The sequence below is a fragment of the Zootoca vivipara genome, chromosome 8 (assembly GCF_965207765.1).
Source record: "Zootoca vivipara chromosome 8, rZooViv2.hap1.1, whole genome shotgun sequence".
Classification (NCBI taxonomy): domain Eukaryota; kingdom Metazoa; phylum Chordata; class Lepidosauria; order Squamata; family Lacertidae; genus Zootoca; species Zootoca vivipara.
Genome location: NC_142591.1, coordinates 86,130,245 through 86,152,349, shown reverse-complemented (window position 1 = coordinate 86,152,349; position 22,105 = coordinate 86,130,245). Strand labels below are relative to the sequence as shown.

The following is a 22,105-nucleotide window of genomic DNA, read 5'->3' as shown; positions in this document are numbered from 1 at the left end:
ACAAAAAAAAGGAGCCAAAATTTGAGACTGGTAAGTGAGAGCTCAGGTAGGTTTGAGGTAGGTTTGTTTTAAAAACCACCACCACCACTTTGGTTAATTTTTATCTACAAAATAAAATAAAATCAAGTGGTCTCTTGAATTTTATGAGGTAAATAAATAAAATAAACCAAAAAAGGAGCCAAAATTGGAGACCAGCAAGCGAGCGCTAAGGAAGCCCCTCAGCGAACCGCTCCCGGCCTGACGCACCTGTAAATGAGGATGAGATGATGCTGATGCTGGTATATATACCGACCCGCTGGGGCCAATGGGGATCCGGGGACGGAGGGCGCGCTTGACCAATCAGAGGGCGGCCCCCCTTTCTCCGAAGGTTCCGGGCCGTTAATGGCCGTTGGTCCAGGTGACGGCGGGCGGCGGCGAGTGCGCAGGCGCAGCCGACTCCTCCGCCGCTGATAACTCGCCTCCGCGGTGCCGCCGGCGACGCCTGAGGAAGATGGAGGAGGAAGGAAAGTTGAGGTAGACCGGGCAGGAGAGCGCGCTTCTTTCCGGCGGCGGGCGGGGTCGGCCGAGGGGTTGAGCGAGGGGGGGGAGGAAACCTCCCTGCCCCACGGAGGGTGGGTTTGAGGGGGGCTGAGGCGACGCCACGGTCCGACGGCCGCCTCTCGTTTTAAACGGCTGCAGGGCGGGTGGTGCTCCTCTCCAGAAGTGGCTGCAACCACGACGACAACCCCCCGGGGAGGGCAGATATTGCTATTACTTTATTTATTTATTTATTTATTTATTTTATTCTATTCATTATCGGTGCTGGATTTACGTATAAGCTAAACAAGCTCTAGCTTAGGGCCCCACTCTCTTGGGGCCTCCCCCCCCCAAAAAAAGGAAAAAACAACTGGATATACATTTCCAAAATATAAGTTTTTTGTTTAAAAAACGCACAAAATAAAACCTACATACAGCAACTGTGTTTGGTGTTAGATTCAGGTAGGTAGCCGTGTTGGTCTGACGCAGTCGAGATATTTATATATATACAGTGTGTGTGTATATATATATATATATATATATATATATATATATATATATAGTCCAGTAGCACCTTGGAGACCAACTAAGTTTGTTCTGGGGACAAGATTTCGTGTGCATGCACACTTCTTCAGATACTCTGAAACAGAAGTCACCAGACCCTTATATAAGTGTTTGGTGTTGTCTAGGCTCCTATGATGTAAACAATGTGCCTCCAATCATTTTAAGTTAGAGCTTAATAATTTCACTATTAATATGTTGTTCATGTTGTTATACTACTTCTTAATTGTATTTCAGTTCAACAGTTATTTTGGTGAAATACGTATTTTGTTATGTGCAAATGGCTTTAGATACCTATTAGGTCCATAAATGACCATATTTATAGCATATATTCAACACAGAAGAACAGCAACAATTTGTTGTTGACAAAGGACAGCTGGACATATAAAGGGCCCCATTACCTTCAGTAGCTTAGGGCCTCATCAAACCTAAATCCGTCCCTGATTATTATTATTATTAGTTATTAGTTTATTTTGCAAGCTGCTTTATCTTACCCAAAGCAACTTGCAACCAAAAGGTTAACTGCTTTGAGGGTTTTGGTTTTGTTTCTTTTTGCTTTCGTTTCAACAGTCAAGTGCTTTTCAAGTTCTATGGAATATATAAAGGAGAGGGTTGGCAGCCCCGTGGCTGTGGGGCAGTTGGCTCTGGACTCGAGATGCTGCCCAGGGTGTGTGGAAGGGGGATAGTAAGTGCTCTTAAGAACAGGGTTTGGGCTTTCCGTCATTTCTGCGGTGACCTTGAGGACACAGGTGCGTCCCCTTGGCACAGAGTTTGGGCTCGGTTAAACGGGCACAGAGGGGAACCGGATGGGATTTATAGAAATCTCTTGTTTTAATAAAGTGGCCTTTAAAAGTTCTAATGCAGAAAGATTGGGCATCTTGATATAAGCAATTGTATGATTTGTTACTTTGTATTAGATGTTGCTGTTATTTTATTAGCTGTTTTTTGTGGTTATCGTTTTGGTAGTTGTATTATAAATTGAGGTAATCTGCCCTGGGACTTTAGGGTGAAGGGAGGGTAATAATAGTAAAATACTTTGTAGCTAAGTAGGAACCTGAGAGTTATATAATTGGCTTTCTTTAGCTGTCTTATTTGCTAAAATTTTACCTGTACACGCAACTAAATTCTAAAAGGTACCTTTAAAAAAATATATTTTAAAAGTCTATCTCTAATGTAGCTTTTTTTCTTTTTAATTACTTTTTATTTACACAAAGGTTTTTCCAAATGAGTTGCTCTGAGTGTTGGTGAAAATATTGAACATAGTGACTTGAGCTAGGAATCTTAAATGAGGTAAGCTTCACTGAGAAATTATTTAACTGTGTTCAAGTTACATTTATCTTGTGAACTACCCTGAGATCTTGTGATGAAGGGCACTATATAATATGATAAATAAGAATACAGTAATTAATAATAACAGGGAGAGCTACGGCTCAATCTGCTTTGTATGCAAAAGGGCAGTTGATGGCATCTTCAGGGTCTAAAACCCTGAAGAATCATTTCCAATGTGGACAATATTGAGCTTAGATGGACCACTGGTCTGATTCAGTATAAGGTAGCTTTCTGTGTTCCTAAATGAATACAAATTATTTAATTTAAGTTATGTTAACTTATGTTACTTATGCAGGTATTTATATAGCACAAATTATTGTATAAAACAAGGTGGCATACAGCAATATAACCAATAAAATATCATTAAAACAGTTTAAAATAAGCACTAAAATGATTAAAATTGACTTGTTGAATAAGCCCTTATGATAAATTAGACACACACACACACACACCCCAATCAATGGGTGTCTACGTACCAGATTTCTGTTGGAAGAGTTCCACAGCATGCGACCAGCTACAGATATTTATTTGTAGTGTTGGGAATGGAGAACTAAGAGTATTGTTGTGGCATCAGATTTAAAACCAGGAAGTAGAACCTGGTCTAGCTGTTTAGTAAGTTGTACAGGCAAATAGAGTACAGGAGTAAGATTGGGGGTGGAGCATTAAATGAATAAAATGAAGTATCATACTAGGTGCTGAGCTTTTTCTAAATTTTCATTTCTATGTAATACAAATCAAAAAGTATTTTTAATTTTCTAGTATAGTAATGAATATATTCACGAGGAGTCGGACACACTAAACAACAAATGAATATATCCAAATTGTGTCCTCCTGGATCAGCTCCATGGGATGGGACTTGAATGCACTGTGTTACAGAGGTCCAGTCATCTCTATGTGCCTGAGATCAGACAGTAGCATTGGGAAAGTCCTTTCTGTGTCCCTGCCAGTTATGGTGTGAGGTAAAACAGGGTGCTATTTTATCCCTAATGGTGGGGATTTTAGACAATAGTTGCTTTAAATAGAATATAAACTGGGTTTTGTAGGAACTTTAATTGAGATGGAGTAATTTAGATTCACTTTAAATGACATCTATTTTGAATTGATGTTCTTCGTGACACTTTCTAATTACTTTCTTCTAGGTATATCTTCCACATCCTTGTAAAGTTTTGAAACCTTTGCCACAATGCATTTAATACTGGTATTCTTCTTTTATGGAATAATTTGTTGCTCTGGTAGTCATTCTGCTTATGCACCAATGCCCAGATTACTACTGGTTTCTTTTGATGGCTTCAGGGCGGATTATCTGAAGAAATATGAATTTCCACATCTCCAGGATTTTGTTAAGGATGGCGTGTTAGTGGAAGACGTTACCAATGCTTTCATCACAAAAACCTTCCCAAATCATTACAGTATAGTCACAGGGCTGTATGAGGAAAGCCATGGTATTGTGGCAAATGAAATGTTTGATGCTGCTACCAAAAAAACATTTTCACAATTCAATGACAAAGACCCATTTTGGTGGAATGAGGCAGTTCCTATTTGGGTGACCAACCAGCTGCAGGGAAACAGAACGAGTGCTTCTGCAATGTGGCCTGGCACAGATGTAAAAATTCAGAATACTACCCCTCATTTTTTTATGAAGTATGATTCTGCAATAGGTTTCAATGAACGGGTGGAAAACATCATTGCTTGGCTGAACAGTTCTAACCCCCTAGTCAGTTTTGCTACTCTTTATTGGGAAGAACCAGATGCAAGTGGGCACAAGTATGGGCCAGAAGATACGAAAAACATGATTGGAGTATTAAAAGAAGTGGATAATTTGATTGGCTTGCTTGTTGAGAAGCTAAAGGATTCCAAATTGTGGGAGGAAATTAATGTTATAATTACAAGTGATCATGGCATGGCACAGTGTTCCCCGGACAGGCTGATCAAACTGGATGAGTGCATTGACCGTAATAGCTACACTCTAGTAGACAAGAGCCCAGTTGCTGCAATACTGCCAAAAAGTAAGTATATTCTTAATATATGTTGATGTTGTTTTTAAAAAGCATAATTTTGATACTTTAACGTGAGACTTAAGACCAAAGCAGTCAAGATATGAGAGATTAGAGATCAAATCTCTGAACTTGAAAAACAAGCCCAGCAAGATTTTGATTTTGGTGAGTGAAGCTGTGCTGTTTGGCTGCTTCTGTGTTCCTGGGGGATTGATGGGGGTGGAGTGAGGTGAAGGGCAGAGGGCGCTAAGCATCTATATTATAGTCTCTTCAAGGAAGAAGGTAGGAAAACTTCATAGTGCCATCTGTTGTTGCACTTCTAATACAGTAGTACCTCGGGTTACGAACACGATCCGTTCCGGGTCGCAGTTCGTAACACGAAAAGGTCGCAAACCGAGCGCCATTTCTGCGCATGCGCAAAGCGCGCACGCTGCTTATGCGCATGTGTGGAACGCGCGCACGCGCCGAAAACACTTCCGGGTTTGTGGAGTTCGTAACCCGAACTATTCGCAACCCGTGCGGTTCGTAAAGCGAGGTACGACTGTATAGCAAATGTGTTTATTGTAACATTGGGAATTTTTGAAATGACCTGTTTTCTAATATACAGTAGTTGTTGTTGCATAAACCCTCCTTTGGGTGTGGTGCTGGTGTTTTCATGTAAACTCTACTCCACACAAGTTGTGGGGTGTGTGCAGCACCCCACCCCTTGCATCACACTGTCCATCTCCTTACATGGGTGGGGAATCTACTATGGAAACTCCCTGCACATTTTAAGCCCCCTATGCTATGCAGCAGATTCCAAGGCTTCCCAGTTTAGACTTCACCTTCCAACTTGTGGAGATGATAGACATAGCAGTGGTTTGGAGTAGAACTTAGTATGCTCATCTCTGCCCATGCAAAGCATTTACACATGAGTAGCATACCTGCGTAGGGCAGTGGTTGACAATATAACTTACTAACATTAAAGGCTAAAATGTGGATTTCACTTTACCTTCAATAAGTTATAGAACCTGGGAGACCAGGGTTCAAATTCCCACTCGGTTATGAAGCTCACTGGGTGCCCTTGGGTCAGCTGTTGTAGCCTAATTGACCTCACAGCCTTGTTGTGAGGATAAAATGGGGAGCATTTGCCACCTCAAGCTCTTTGGAGGAAAGGTGGGCTGTAAATATTTATGTAAACATTGTAAATAAATTCTCAACACTGGCCACGACCTGGTGGAATGCTCTATCTCCTGAGACCAGGGCCCTGTGGGACCTGATTTCTTTCCGCAGGGCCTGTAAGACAGAGTTGTTCCGCCTGGCATTTGACCTGGAGCCAACCTGATCCCCTTCCCCATTTTCCCTTTTTCCCTTTTTTATGAGGCTGCATTTTTAATTTTTAAATTTAAATTGTAATGTATTTAGTCTTCTTGTTGAATTGTATTTTAACTAGTTGTTTTAAATTTGGTGTTAGCCGTTCTGAGCCCGGCCTTGGCTGCGGAGGGCGGGGTATAAATAAATAAATATTATTATTATAAATATAATACTTAAATATAAATAAAGGCCCAGAGCAAAGTACTGGACCAGATAAATACTGCAATAGGATTAAACATGTGATCTGCATTGAACTTGCAGCTTGGATGAGGGTGGGGAATGCACTTCAAACAGCAAATGTTCAGGCTTTACAAAAGATAATAGAGTATGCTTCCTTGCTTTATACTTTTCAGATGAAACATATGTATATAACTTAATGAAAAATTGCAGCACTCACATGAAGATTTATCTTAAAGAAGAGATTCCAGACCATTACCACTACCACCACAATAAGCGCATTCAGCCCATAATTTTGGTTGCTGATGAAGGCTGGACAATTGTACAGAATGAGTCTCTTTCAAGGTGTAAGTGTATTCCTCTTGAATGTTTTCTCTTGATTTGATTTGGAGCAAGTTACTCCCTTTCATGTGGAAGGTGCATGCAGTGCAAAACTCCCCACCTAAACTGAAGCTGTCTAGAAACACCTGCAGCCATGAAAGTTGAGTTTCATCGCCAAGGCATGCAGCAAATATTAGTGCCGCTTATCACACCTTAGTTTAGGCTAACACTGGTAGCTCCAAAGTCACCTTCTGGCTTCCTAAACACAGACTGTATACATACTACAACTTTAAAGCACACTTGAAACATTATTTCCCTCAAAGAATTCTGGACATTGTAGTTTACCCTTTAGGGTTGCAGTCCCCTGCAGCCCTTAACAAACTACAGTGCCAAAAATTCTTTGGGGGAAAGACTGCACTCTGAATGTGCTTTAAAGGTAATGTGTGTACACAACCGCAGTGAGTCAGGTCAACTTTTATGTACATAAATGTTTAGCTAACCCAGCCATAGCCACCAGGGTTAGAATGTATGTTACTGTCCCTGAAGGGGGCGGGTTACTGCCCTGTGTAAAGTAACAGCTACCAGTCTTAGAAGGCTAGGGTAGTGACCTCCAAATAGTCTTAGTCCTGCTGGGCACCTGTTGTTGTCCAATGGTTGGGGTGATGGGAGTTATAATCCAGCATCATCTGGAGGGGGACCATGTTGGTTTCCCCAGCGACAGGGAGATAAAGGCATACACAGAAATAAACCTGCTCCTGGTGTTCCCAGTGTGTGGAATAACAAGCAGGGTTTGCCTTTTTTTACCTGCAAAAACAAAGTAACTATTCCTGTGGTATATTTTTAGACATCTTGGTGAGGAATGAAGTTTATGCAGGTCACATGTAATCCAAAGGCATAGCTAACACTCTTACATAATATTTGGAAACTTGCATGAAGGATAAGCATCTTAGTGGAAGGTTGATTTGGAAAGGGCAATACCTTGTATTGTACAATAGTATCATACCAATCTGTATTGGGTGGGGGGTGGGTGGGAATACTTTGAAGAACCTGCACTTTTATAGTTCTGGGATTATCTTCAGGGGGGGGGATAAGTGTTCAGGTTGAAGCTTAGCACATTAACAACTCTTGCATTCCCTTTTTCCAGTAGGAGACCATGGCTATGATAACTCCCTTCCAAGTATGCATCCATTTTTGGCAGCTCATGGGCCTGCTTTTCGCAAAGGTTACAGGCAAAATAGCATTTATACAGTTGATATTTATCCAATGATGTGCCACATCCTGGGCTTGATGCCTGAGCCCAATAATGGCACCTTGAGCCACGCCAAGTGCTTATTAGCAGACCAATGGTGTATCAATGTCCCTGAGGCCATTGGAATAGTCATTGGTGTCTTCATTGTGTTAACGACACTTACGTGCCTTATAATAATCATGAAGAGCAGAACGGCTTCTGCACATCCATTTTCCCGACTTCAGCTTCAGGAAGACGACGACGATCCCTTAATTGGATAATATACACTGATTTGTTTTGAAAACTGGATATGATACTAAACTTACACTGGATAACATCTTATGATGCACTTTAATAAATAGCAACCCAGAAGACTGCAGAAGAACATTGCCTCTCTGAAAAAGAAACTCTGAATACAGACCTGGTTTCGTAATGGAAAAGGCATTGCATCGCTGTTAAACTTTCAGTTAATAAAGTATCTGCTAGAGTAGTAAGATGAGGACTGTGAGATTTAAATGTTTGTAAATGATGATGCTTTCAGGCATTTCTTATGTAACTCTGGAGATACCCTGGCAACTCTTGAAGTCTGGTGGATCTGTTTCTGCTAGCTGATGGAGATGATTATTGCACTTTCTTGTATTCAGCACAATGCTGAAAGGGTAAATTATTTAAGTTAGAGGCAACTTAGCAACAGAAACCCTTAGTGCTATGTAGATCACATCAGTCCCTTTAAGCTAGAAATACCTTATTGGGGAAATGTGAATAAAAGTGTTTTAAACGTTACTTCCTGCTCTGTGGATTGCAGGCACAGGGGGCTTTTTAGTTGCAAACATGATGAAGCAACATTTAAATGTGCTGTGACTTATTTTACGTGTTTATGTGCATATGGTAACTTCAGAATTTTGGAAATGGGTATTTTTTAGTTTATTTTATGAAGTTGCAAAACTGATAGTACTTTAAATTAGCAGTCCTCCCTTATAATAGACCAAAGCAGCTCTTAAGTTCTGCTTCTACTTTGTGGCTGCGTGTACCTATGATTGATTTCTGTCTCTGGACAAGATTAAGAATTTTTTCTTAACCTAAATATAGACTCAAGTAGTTGAGATTCCTTTCTGCTTTTAACCAAAGAGTAAAATGGGCATACCTTGATTTGAGCTAAGAAGTTACTATGAATATTCAGGGTTGTTGTTGTTGTTGTTGTTGTTGTTGTTAACTTCCTAGAATCATCCAACCTACATGCTGACTTAATTTGGACAAGGTATACAGTAGAATGTATGTCAGTCTGAAGGTTAGAGGCTCAGGGAGAAATGACTACTCGGTGTATAAAGTGGCCATATCTTTAATCATTAGTATTTCAAGCATGGCTATAGATTTGTACAGACCCTTTGCTCATTGTTACAGCAATGGGGTTAGAAGTCCTCTTTGGTTACACTCCAAAGTGACCAGTTCTATTTTGAGCTGCTGTAAGGAAAAGAAACAAACCTATGTAGTAGCAATAGTGGAAGGTGACACGCTTTCAGAGTAGCAGTGTAAAAGTTGGTGAAGAGGCAAGTCCTGGGTTATGCTTGGGGCTTTTTATTGCCTCTTTTTGAGTCTTAGGCACCCTTGGGTAACCCTGCTTGAGGAGCTTCTGACACAAGCCAAGCTTGTGTGCAGACAAATTAACTTCGGATTTGTGAGTGGTCTATAATCGTCGGAACGGTGGTTTGCTAATGGCATTGGGAATTGTTGGGTAAACGGGGGTTACCAGGATTTTTTGGGGGAAGTATTGTGGCTTAAATGTACAGTGTGTGCAGCCTTTGAAGTCCATCTTTATGTAGTATTATGGGGGAGGATCTTGTCTCTACTGCTGGTGTTCTGTTTGAAGCTCTTTGTGAGAAATAAGTCAAGATTATCAGAATAGTGTTGGGAGATGCAATGTAATACCATGACTCGTAGGAAATGATGCTAAATGATCCCCCCGCCCCCTTACATGTGGCTGTGCTGTACAAGCCTGATAATGCTTCAGTAGTTCTGGGAGTTTTAACCCTTGCAATATAGCTACTTGAAAATTGGTAGCAATCGGTCAACGTGAAAAAGCACACGCATTCTTGCAAATCAATACTCTTGTTTAATATGCACCAGGTAAGAAAACAGTTTTCTAATTAAAACAGCAATTATGAATGGTGATCCACTTCACAGGGCTGTGGAATACTGTTACTGAAAAGTTCTGTATTTCCTGGAGATGTGTAGCTGGGTTACATGTCCAGGCAGGAAGGATAAACCCCAGCTGATGAAGTGGAAAAGCAATACCAAATATGAGCTATATTTTGAATGTTAAAGGGGTGGTGCCTTAACTAGATATTTATGTTTGCATTACTTGGGGATTTTATGGAAACGTTTTGTTCTTATGAATTAAAAAAAATGGTTCTGGTTTAACTTTTGGCTACAAGGCTCTTTGACTATATTCATTCTAGAATTTGTACCTGCAGAGGTAACCTCAATATCTAACCAGCCCACCTTTCTGGTTTGTTCTTGTTTGCCCTCTTCCATAGCCAATGCAAGATTTAACCCTGTCCTACCCATCGGCTGATGTCACAAGTCATAAACTACTTATTTAAATTTCAACAGTCCACATAATATGAAAACCCTGTTCACCCTTTTCAGTATGTCAATATTTCATTGTATTCCTCTCCTGCAAAATACATTGAAACCAAAAGTTCTCTTTGGGAAAATTCTGTTATTTTAGTTTTGTACTAGTGGAAAAATTCCAGCATAGAAATGGTGGGAGAGAATCTATGCAAATGCCCTCTGCATCATAGCTGGATTAGTTGTGCTTTACCCTGTGGGGAATAAAATCCAAAAGGTGTTTTCTTAGCTGTCATGAGTCAGTTTTAAACAATTTGCAAATTTTCATCTAGACTTGATAAAACAAGACTTTCCATATCAATGCGCAAACCCACAATTGAAATTAGAATAAGCCATAAAACAGTCTGTTAAAAACTAAAAGACAATTCATGTACCATAATTAAGATTCCTGAGGGGATTTTGTAATTAGTTACGGTTTATGTGCATAAATGCAGCTTGGATGCCACTTGTTCAAGTAAGTTTGCTTTATTATTATACATAATTGCTTCATTTGTCCCAGTCAGATCAAAATTAACTTCATAAAAGAGGAAACGTTCTAACCCTAATAGTTGTGCTGTTTCCTTACAAAGTTACATATGATGTCTCCCCATATTTAAAAAGCCCGTCCCTTGAAAGAACCTCTGAGGTTTCTCTTCATATCCTTACTCGGACATTTTAAATGTGGATTTCCCTGAAGCTGCTTAGAAAAGTTGCCATTTCTGAAAGAGAATTCAAAATGTTTAAAAGTGAGCATGTTATATAACATTTATAAGAACATTTATTTTTGCATAGACATTAATGGGCTGGCTTAAAAATGGTTGTTGTTTTTTTACAAAATATGAAAGTGTTGATCATATTTAAATATAAAAAATGGCAACTATTGTGCCACGTTAAGGGTATTTCACAGATGTTTGTTCAAATAACAGCTTGCTGTGCATTTGCTCCTCTTTGCTCTAAAATTGATTTGAAAATGGCAAGACCTATATGTAGTTAAAAATGTGGCATACACACAAATGCCGGCAAAAGCATTGTTAGCGCCCAAACCAGCAAGTTTAATGCCAGTGCAGAAGGGGCCCTAGTTCAAAAGGGTGATGGACTGACATTGGAGGAGGACCTCAGAGAAGATGTAGCAGGACCCTTAAGTCTTAGAAGTGCAAACTTTCCTTCTCATTCCTTAGCAAGGTGCTCTGGCAATTCTTGTGTACGTTGTTATCCGGGGAGGGGGGGGGGGAAACCTTGGGAACCTTGTGCAAGTAACTCATGGTTACATCTACCCATACATTTAAAGCACATGGCTTCCCTAAATAAAATGGGCTTTTCCTTTTTAGGCCTCTGGGTGGAAGGGTTTTGGTTTTTTTGCTTGTTTGTTTCCTAGTTTGCAGGGAGATGGAGACAGTTGTATTTTGATTTCCTTCCCCAATGGGAAAGGGTGATAGCCTAGAGTGCTAGGAAATGTGGGTCTTGAGGCCTTTGGATGCCTGTACAAGGTTAAACTGGGTTGCTACGATTTATCTCTGTTTTTTAAAATTTACTTCAGTGGCCTAGAAGGGTTGGGGCTCAGGAGGAGGAGAGGCTGTGGGCTCGGACAGAAGGCACTGCAGGCCAATTTTGGGTTTCCCATCCTTGATGCACATAAAGCACTTTGAGTACAAAAAAAAGGTCTGGTATAAATGAAAATTATAATAACAGCATAATAATAATAATAATAATAATTTATTATTTATACCCCACCCATCTGGCCGGGTTCCCCCAGCCACTCTGGGCGGCTTCCAACAAAACAGAAATTCTAAAATACAGAAATCCATCAAACATTAAAAGCTTCCCTAAACAGGGCTGCCTTGATATGCCTTCTAAAGGTCTGGTAATTGTTGTTCTCTTTGACCTCTAGTGGGAGGGCATTCCACAGGGTGGGTGCCACTACCGAGAAGGCCCTCTGCCTGGTTCCCTGTAACTTGGCTTCTCGTAGTGAGGGAACCGCCAGAAGGCCCTCGGAGCTGGACCTCGGTGTCCGGGCAGAACGATGGGGGTGGAGACGCTCCTTCAGGTATACTGGACCGAGGCCGTTTAGGGCTTTAAAGGTCAACACCAACACTTTGAATTGTGCTCGGAAACGTACTGGGAGCCAATGTAGGTCTTTCAGGACCGGTGTTATGTGGTCTTGGCGGCCGCTCCCAGTCACCAGTCTAGCTGCCGCATTCTGGATTAGTTGTAGTTTCCGGGTCACCTTCAAAGGTAGCCCCACGTAGAGCGCATTGCAGTAGTCCAAGCGAGAGATAACTAGAGCATGCACCACTCTGGAGAGACAGTCAGTGGGCAGGTAGGGACTCAGTCTGCGTACCAGATGGAGCTGATAGACAGCTGCCCTGGACACAGAATTGACTTGTGCCTCCATGGACAGCTGTGAGTCTAAGATGACTCCCAGGCTGCGCACCTGGTCTTTCAGGGGCACAGTTACCCCATTCAGGACCAGGGAGTCCTCCACACCCGCCCGCCTCCTGTCCCCCACAAACAGTACTTCTGTCTTGTCAGGATTCAGTCTCAATCTGTTAGCCGCCATCCATCCTCCAACCGCCTCCAAGCACTCACACAGGACCTTCACCGCCTTCACTGGTTCTGATTTAAAAGAGAGGTAGAGCTGGGTATCATCAGCATACTGATGGACACCCAGCCCAAACCCCCTGATGATCTCTCCCAGCGGCTGCATATAGATGTTAAAAAGCATGGGGGAGAGGACAGAACCCTGAGGCACCCCACAAGTGAGAGCCCAGGGGTCTGAACACTCATCCCCCACCACCACTTTCTGAACACGGCCCAGGAGGAAGGAGCGGAACCACTGCATGACAGTGCCCCCAGCTCCCAAGCCCTCTAGACGGTCCAGAAGGATGTTATGGTCGATGGTGTCAAAAGCCGCTGAGAGATCCAGCAGAACAAGGAAACAGCTTTTACCTTTGTCCCTAGCCCGCCGGAGATCAACATATGCCCGCCGGAGCATAAACATAAATGTGAAATGCCCCCTGTTCTCATCTATTCCTTAATTTTTTATCTTCTATATCCAAAAAAGAAACTTCTATCTTTGTTGTTGTTTAGTCGTTTAGTCGTGTCCGACTCTTCGTAACCCCATGGACCATAGCACGCCAGGCACTCCTGTCTTGCACTGCCTCCCGCAGTTTGGTCAAACTCATGTTCGTAGCTTCAAGAACACTGTCCAACCATTTTTGTCAATGATAAGCCATGCTTTTTGTCAATGATAAGCCATTTACTCATGTCAAACTCAGACCATCCTCAAGAGGCAGTGCCACAAGATGGCACTATCAACGTATGGAATTGGTATTTATCCTATCTGCTCTAAAACATTTTCCAGGAGGGCAGACACACCAGTCCCTTGCAGTAAAAACAACAAAGCCTTATAGCATATTATTAGTAGCATTAATATTTTATATAGCTGTATATCAATATTTTTCTGGATGCTTTACAAGCAAAACTTCAAAAAGAATGCAGCATAACAATAACTAAAATAAACAGTGTTCGAACCAAGCTAACGTTCGACTCAGTTTCTCTGGAGACCTCAATATGAAGAAAATCCCAGCTGCCTTTCTAAAATGCCTTAAGGGAGCATCTGCATGCTCAGTCTTTCAGCTCGGAACAGGACACAAATGGTATTTAGGGTATGCATCTAGAAGCCAGCTGCTGATCAGCATTATCAGATTGCAGAAGGCCGATCTATGGATGCCATAGCACCGGTATAACTTGTTCCTGAGCGGTTGGAAAGTGATTGTTGCTTGTTGGCATCCATCTGTCTCCAGAGACAGTGGAGGAGTACGCTTTCACGGGTGAAGTCAAGGCGCTGGGGCATTAGAGCACCTGCTGTGGCTGTGGAGACCAATACAGGAGAGAGATGTTTTGCAGGAGCTGGGACAGATGAAGGTGTCAGCGGTGCTGCTGCAGATGCACATGGCATCGTTCTCAAAAAGGTGTTGCCCTGTAATGATGGGTGACAATGAAATAAAAACTGGGTGCAGAAATCTTTTAAGCAATGGACACTATCTTTTCTAAACTTCCATTCCTAAGTGCTCACAGACCAACTACTGAATTATCTGTTCCTACTGCAAAGTGCTGCCTTGAAGGGGGGGGACCAGCCACTGTTCCTACCTGGTGGAAGGAGCCATTGCTGCTGCTTTGGCCTACTTGCTTGCCCCTTAGCTGTGGGCAGCAGAGGAGGAAGTCTGGAGAAGATGGACTGACTAGCCACATACACTGCCACCATCATCATTTTACCTTCACCCTTGAGGCATGTCCAAAGTCCGTTTTAGGGACCTAATACAGCCTGCCGGCCCATTTAATCCGGCCCCCATGGCAGTATATGTCCTGGGGTAAAATCCTAAAAACCTCAGCAACTTCAATCCCCCCAAAGCTCAAAAACTTTGGGGTTAAATCCTAAAAAGCTCAATAACCTTGGTCGGCCCTCACGCACGTTCACTTCATCAAATCTGCCCCTCTTTGAAAAAAGTTTGGGCACCCTTGTGTGATAGCCACTGTAGGGTAGTGATTAGACTAGGACCTGGGAGAGAGCTGGGTTCAAATCCCCACTTAGCCACAAGCTCACTGACTCTCAGCCCAACCTACTTTGTAGGGTTATTGTAGGGATTAAAAGAGGAGGACGGGGAAGAACCATACATGCCATCCTGCAGACCCTCCAAGTGTCCCTATTTTCCAGGGACAGTCCTAGATTTAAAGAAACCGCCCTGGTTTCTGATCTGATCCCAGAAAGCCCCGCTTTTCCTTAGGACAGGCATCCCCAAACTTCGGCCCTCCAGATGTTTTGGACTACAATTCTCATCTTCCCCGACCACTGGTCCTGTCAGCTAGGGATCATGGGAGTTGTAGGCCAAAACATCTGGAGGGCTGCAGTTTGGGGATGCCTGCCTTAGGATGTCCCTATTGGAGAAATGTTGGGTGCTATGGGGTTATCTGACCCCTGAACCATCTGAAGCCAGTCCTGTATAGGGAAGTTTTTAAAAATGTTTAATGTTTAAGATTTTTTTTTTTTGAGATATGTTGGAAGCAGCTCCGAGTGGCTGGGGCAACCCAATAAGAGAGGTGGGGTATAAATAGTAAAATTATTATGTAGTACTGGTAGGACATGGGTAGGCAAACTAAGGCCCGGGGGCCAGATCTGGCCCAATTGCCTTCTAAATCCGGCCTGCGGACAGTCCGGGAATCTGTGTTTTTACATGAGTAGAATGTGTGCTTTAATTTAAAATGCATCTCTGGGTTACTTGTGGAGCATAGGAATTCGTTCATTTTATTTTATTTTTTCAAAATATAGCCCAGCCCTCCCACAAGGTCTAAGGGACAGTGGACCGGCCCCCTACTGAAAAAGTTTGCTGACCCCTGTAATAGGACGTCCTTGTTTTCATCAGAAAAATGTTGAAGAGTACAATCTTTAAGAAAAAAGTGGGATGTAAATTATTTACTTCGCGCATTTGCACCCCACTCTCTCCAGCCAAAAAAAGCTCCTCAGAATGGCAATATATACAACCAGAACAAGATTGCTGAGTTTTGGAATATGGTGTTTGCTGAGATCTTGCTGATAACTGAACAAACAATTACTCCATCCTTTTATCTGGCACTTTAGAACCTGTATGTGGGAACAAGAATGGGATTTGAAAAGTAAATAACATTTCTCACCTCTTAGCATCAGCCCAGGGCTGCACTGCCAATCACTGGAAGACTAAATAACCTGGATTGCTGGTATTCAAGGGTTTGGCAATTTGCCCTTCTTGAAAAGATACCTCACAAGCTAAAAGTATGTGAAGGACAGAACTTGAATGAGCATTATATATATATATATGCGCAACTGTCTGGCTCATTGAAGACTATAAAGAAACTTTATTCCAAGTAATGATAGAACTCACAGGCAGAGAGCACTTTTATTTTTATAAGTATTTATTGTTTGCAAAGGGAATCTTAGTATGAGTTAATACTCTATTACCTTGTATCTTTGCACATTTGTAGTTCTAGGCTGTTAACGCCTTGTGATTCTTCACATTTTTTAATTCTTTGTTTTCTTTCTGTTAGGTTTGCATTTTTTTTTCTTTTTGTAACATATCAAATTAAAAAATATTTTTAAAAAAACAACACACAAGGGGAAAGGGGCAGGGAGGGAAGAGGAAAAATCAATTGCAAAACTCAGATACTGGTTTCTAAACAGAAATGGAATAAAATGAAGGTGAAGGCCTTCTCGTTCCAACAGCTTTTGGGAACGGACTGCATTTAATATGGGGGCTGGTGTAGTGCTGCCGCTGGAACTGAGTTCTGATAAGTTCTGGCTGGCAAGGAAAAAAAGCCCTTCAGAACAAAAAGGTCTTTGCCTTTGTTTCATTGCATTTATATATTTAGAAATCAGTGCCTGAGTTTCGCTGTTGCTTTTTCCTCTTCCCTCCCCACCCCTTTCATTGATTTTTTTCATTGTTTACTATATATACTGCATATATATAGTACAGTATATATACTGTATAAACAATGATTTATAATTTAAAAATGATTGTTTCCCTGCCCCATGATTTTTAGCTGCTCTTATCCTATCCGTAATCTGCCTTGAGTCCCTGTCAGGGGGGAAAGGCAGGTAAATTTTAAATAATATTCAAATTCATGGGCGGAGCTCTGCCCCCCCCCCCCCCGATCAAGTAAAGCAATAGAAATACTGACCAATCACATCAGTTCTTCCCCCCTCCCCAACAAAAATCCTGGCCACGCCCATGTTTAAATGTATTAAATTAATATATCAAGCGGAATAAACATTAAACGTGTAAAACTAGGCTCCACAACAAGAGCTCAACATGCCACCGCGCTTTCCCACTTGGCTTCCCCTGAGTGCGGAAAGAAAGTGGGCGCCTGGCATTTAAATAGCATTTAAATATAAATCAATATCCTTTTTTTAAAATAATTTTTTATTGATTTTAGTATAAACAAAGACAAAACACAACATGGTATATATATCCCATCCCTCCATCCTCCCCCCACCAGTCCACTTCTGCCACCAGTAGGACCCGTAGGCATTGGGAGTCAAAGGTGGTCCATTTTAGGGCTGGGTTTGTCCTCCCCCCCCTCCACCCCTAGCCCCCCCCCTGCCACCAGGAGGTCAGGGGCGGAGGAGTAGTAAGGTTTGGATTTCCCCCAGCTGCTCCTTCAAGATACACATATAAAACAAACAAATAATTTTTTCAAATCTTATTTCTTAACATTGTATTTGTGACTTCCTCAAATCTCTTCTTCCTGGTTTTCTTAGTATCTTAATGTAATTATGGCGGATTTTCTAATCTTAATTCAAAATCTTTTCCTTCAAATATTCACTTTATCCTCCTCCTTCTTCATGCCCCCTCCCCACGGGTCCCCTCCTGCCACGAGAGGAACCTGTGAGGTGCGGCCTTCCAAAGGAGATCCATTTTCGTGTCTGGGTTTCCCTCCCCCCCTCCTCCCCCCTCAGAGCACCCCCTGCCACCAGGTGCTTCCGAGTAAAGAGAGGAAGAAAGGTAGCTCTCTGCCCAGACACCTGTCTAAACATTAAAATAATTAATATAAATCAATATCCTATCAAACTGAATAAATATTAAATGTGTAAAAGCAGAAGCCTTTTAATTGGGTATAGTGGGGAAAGAGATACCAAGGGATATTGGGCTGCATCAATAGGAGTATAGCGTCTATATATCAAGGGAAGGAATAGTACCACTGTATTCTGCTCTGCTCAGACCTCACCTGGAGTACGGTGTCCAGTTCTGGGCACCACAGTTCAAGAAGGATACAGACAAGCTGGAACGTGTCCAGAAGAGGGCAACCAAAATGGTCAAAGGCCTGGAAACGATGCCTTATGAGGAACGGCTTAGGGAGCTGGGTATGTTTAGCCTGGAGAAGAGAAGGTTGAGGGGTGATATGATAGCCATATTCAAATATATAAAAGGATGTCATATAGAGGAGGGAGAAAGGTTGCTTTCTGCTGCTCCAGAGAAGCGGACACGGAGCAATGGATTCAAACTACAAGAAAGAAGATTCCACCTAAACATTAGGAAGAACTTCCTGACAGTAAGAGCTGTTCGACAGTGGAATTTGCTGCCAATGAGTGTGGTGGAGTCTCCTTCTTTGGAGGTCTTTAAGCAGAGGCTTGACAGACATATGTCAAGAAAGCTTTGATGGTGTTTCCTGCTTGGCAGGGGGTTGGACTGGATGGCCCTTGTGGTCTCTTCCAACTCTATGATTCTATGATTCTAAAAGACTATGTATGCAACAACTGCGGCAAGAATTTATTTCTTTTTTTTATAATAATTTTTTATTAAAGTTTTTCAGGATACAAGAAAAAAAACATAAGAGAAAAAACACAACAATAATAAAAATACAAAAGAAATAAACACAAAATCAAATTACATCTTCCTTTTTCCTTTCACATTGTCTATAGGGACCTCCTCGGGCTTCCCTCCCTGTGGTTCTTTAACACATTTATAATTAGCAAATTCTATATCATTTTAATCAACTTATATATCTTATTTTCTAGTTATCTTATCACATATTACTAATTTCCACAGTTTATTTACAACTTCATTTCTATTCTAATATATTACTTTAGCATGTTTTTTAAGATATATTTTAAAATCTTTCCACTCTTCTTCCATCGCTTCTTCTCCCTGGTTGCGGATTCTTCCGGTCATCTCAGCCATTTCCATAAACTCCATCATCTTCATCTGCCAGTCATCAATCGTTGGTAATGTTTGTAGTTTCCATTTCTTAGCAATCAAGAGTCTCGCTGCCGTCGTGGCGTACATAAAAAAAGGAACATTTTTCTTTGGAATCTCTTTCCCTACAATGCCCACTAGAAATGCTTCTGGTTTTTTTAACAAATGTGTTTTCCAACACTTTCTTGAGTTCATTGTAAATCTTATTCCAGAAGTAACTTACTAGTGGACACGTCCACCACATGTGGTAAAAGGAGCCTATTTCTTTCTTACATCTCCAACATTTATTATCATGATTGTGGTAGATCTTTGCCAATTTTACTGGTGTAAGATACCATCTATACATCATCTTCATTAAATTTTCTTGTAATAGACTACACGCAGTAAACTTAATATTCACATTCCACAATTTCTCCCACTCCTCAATCATAATATTACGACCCACATTCTTTGCCCACAAAATCATAACATTCTTTGTTTGTTCATCTTTCGTATGCCATTCCAGTAACAATTTATACATTCTGGAAAGTATTTTCGTCTTAGGTTCTAACAATTCTGTTTCCAACTTTGACCTCTCTGATTGGAGCCAATCATCTAGTTTACATTTCAACTCATCGTAGGACTTTAACTTAAATTGGTCTCCTTCTTGAATCAACAAATCTCTATATTTCGGCCAACTGGTTTCCATGTTTACTCTTTTACGAACCTTGGCCTCCAGTGGTGATATCCATTTAGGTGTTTTTCTTTCTAATAAATCTTTGTACCTGGACCAAACACTATACAAAGATTTTCTAATTATATACATTTTGAAGCCTCTGTGGGCCTTTACTTTATCATACCATAAATATGCATGCCAGCCATAGACATTATCGTAACCTTCTAAATCCAAAATATCTTAATATTGGCCTTAAATGGAAAGCCCGGACTTTGAAGTCATCTTATTTTACTTGTTATTTTGTAGTATAATTACTGTTTTTAATTAGCTTTTTGTAATTTTGGATTATGCGGAATGCTTTATCTGAGTGGATGTAGCAACCGAGTAATTTCGTTGTTCCCGCAAGGGGACAATGACAATAAAGATATCTTATCTTATATCTGTATTTTCCAACAAAAACCAATCCTTCATCCAGCAAAAGGTGGCTGCCTCATAATAAATCTTTAAATCCGGCAGGGAAAAGCCTCCTCTTTGTTTATCATAAGTAAGTATCTTATATTTAATTCTTGGCTTTTTCCCTTGCCATATAAATTTCGATAAGACCTTTTGCCATTCTTTAAAACAATCTAACTTCTCAATTATTGGCAACGATTGGAATAAAAACAGCATCTTTGGCAATACATTCATTTTCACAGTAGCTATGCGGCCCAACAGAGACAGTTTCAAATTAGTCCAAGTTTCTAAATCTTTCTTAACTTCATTCCACATTTTAACATAATTGTCCTTAAATAGATTCAGGTTCTTTGAGGTCATATTTACACCAAGGTACTTTACTTTCTTAACAAAAGATAAACCAGTTGCTTCTTGTAATTTTCCTCTTTCCTTACTATCCAATTTTTTATCTAATACTTTGGTTTTTGATTTATTCAATTTAAAACCTGCTACCTTTCCAAATTCTTGAATTATTTCCAGAGCCCGTTGAACACTAGACTCTGGATCTTGTAATGTCAGAACTATATCGTCTGCAAATGCTTTAAGTTTATATTGTTTCTTCCCTACAGTCACTCCTTTAATTTCCTCATCCTTCCTAATTCTGTCAAGTAAGACTTCCAGAACCGATATAAAAAGTAAAGGGGAGAGGGAGCACCCTTGTCTTGTACCCTTTTCAATTCTTATGTCTTCTGAGACCATATTGTTGACAATTATTTTTGCTCTTTGGTCTGAATAAATTGCATTTACTCCATTCAAGAAGTTTTGGCCCACCTCCATCTTTTCTAAGTTCTTTTTAAAGAATAACCAAGAGATATTGTCAAAGGCCTTCTCTGCATCAATAAACATCAGCACGGCTTTCTTATTTATTTTCTGTTCTAACATCTCCAAAATGTCCACCACGTTCCTTATATTGTCCTTCATATGTCTTCCTGGCAGAAAGCCGGCTTGATCTTGGTGGATAAAGTCTCTTAAGACCTTTTTCAGCCTAGATGCCAGAACCGTGGCAAATATTTTGTAATCCACATTCAACAAGGAGATTGGGCGATAGTTCTTTACTTGCGATCTATCCGTATCTGGTTTAGGTATCAGTGTGATATAGGCTTCTTTCCAAGACTCAGGGGTCTCTCCTCCGTTCAGGATTTCATTACACAAATCTTTCAATGGTTGGACTATCCAGTCCTTCATTGTTTTATAGTACATAGTGGTAAGTCCATCTGGGCCTGGGGTCTTACCCAGTTGCATTTGTTGTATAGCTTGCTCCACTTCTTGTGTAGATATCTGTTGTGAAAGTAGGGATTTCTTCTCTTCCGGGATTTTTTGCAATCCATGTTTGTCCAAGAATTGCTCCACCTCATCTTTGTCTTGTCTTTCTTGTTTGTACAATTGTTTGAAATATTTCTGAAAACATTTTCTGATCTCTGTCGGGTGCTCCAGATGTTTTCCTTCTTGCTCAAGATTTGTAATGGTATTTGCCTTCTGCCTTTTTTTCAGTTGCCATGCCAGTAATTTTCCACATTTATTTGCTGATTCAAACGATTTTTGTTTCATCCATTTAATTTTAGCTTCTATCTCTTGATTCATTAACTGGGAAAATTGAACTTGCAATGCCTTAATCTCTTTCTGTATCTGTACATTCTTAGGATTAGATCTCAGTTTCTTTTCCTTATCTTTCATTTGGTTCCAAATATTTTCTTTTCTTGCATTGTGTTCTTTTTTTCTGATTGCATTTTGTTGAATCAAAAATCCTCTCATTACAGCTTTACTGGCATCCCATATTACTTTCTTATTAACTGTTGTCCTTAATTAATCTCAAAATAATCTTTTAATGTTTTTGTGCCTTTTCCAGAATTTTTCCATTTCTCAATAAAGCATCATTCATTCTCCATCTGTAAGTGCCCTGGAGAGATGCTTTTAAATCCAAAAGTACTGCATTATGGTCGGAGCAAGTTCTTGGGCATATTTCCATGTTATTTATCCTCGACCCTAACTCTCTTGAAATCCAAATATAATCGAGGTGACTCCAGGATTGTTTAAAATTTGAATAGAAAGTTTGGTCTTTTTCCAACGGATTTTTCAATCTCCAAGTGTCGATCAGGTCAAAATTCTCAGTCAATTCGAAGAAAGACTTTGGAAGCCTTCCTTCTTTGGT

General features: G+C 40.8%; 2 protein-coding genes across 3 annotated transcripts in view; both read left to right on the top strand.

Moving 5' to 3' along the window:
• The window catches only part of STX17 (syntaxin 17), a 257,051-nt gene that overhangs the window by 71,583 nt on the left and 163,363 nt on the right, over positions 1-22,105 (top strand). The window lies entirely within an intron of this gene.
• Positions 345-9,897, top strand: ENPP4 (ectonucleotide pyrophosphatase/phosphodiesterase 4). 2 transcript variants are annotated; one of them, XM_035125212.3, is made up of 5 exons: positions 345-513; positions 2,292-2,367; positions 3,546-4,412; positions 6,107-6,277; positions 7,396-9,897. In XM_035125212.3, exons 3-5 carry the CDS (start codon positions 3,590-3,592, stop codon positions 7,758-7,760), a joined length of 1,359 nt encoding a protein of 452 aa, XP_034981103.1. In that variant the 5' UTR covers positions 345-513; positions 2,292-2,367; positions 3,546-3,589; the 3' UTR covers positions 7,761-9,897. The 2 variants fall into 2 exon arrangements, with proteins under 2 accessions (XP_034981103.1, XP_034981105.1); XM_035125214.3 differs by lacking the exon at positions 2,292-2,367.

Coding starts and splice junctions, on each gene's coding strand:
- ENPP4 (XM_035125214.3), top strand. CDS start 3,590: ATGCATTTAATACTGGTATTCTTCTTTTATGGAATAATTTGTTGCTCT. Junction 4,413..6,106: donor TGCTGCAATACTGCCAAAAA/GTAAGTATATTC, acceptor TATACTTTTCAG/ATGAAACATATGTATATAAC. Junction 6,278..7,395: donor GAATGAGTCTCTTTCAAGGT/GTAAGTGTATTC, acceptor CCCTTTTTCCAG/TAGGAGACCATGGCTATGAT.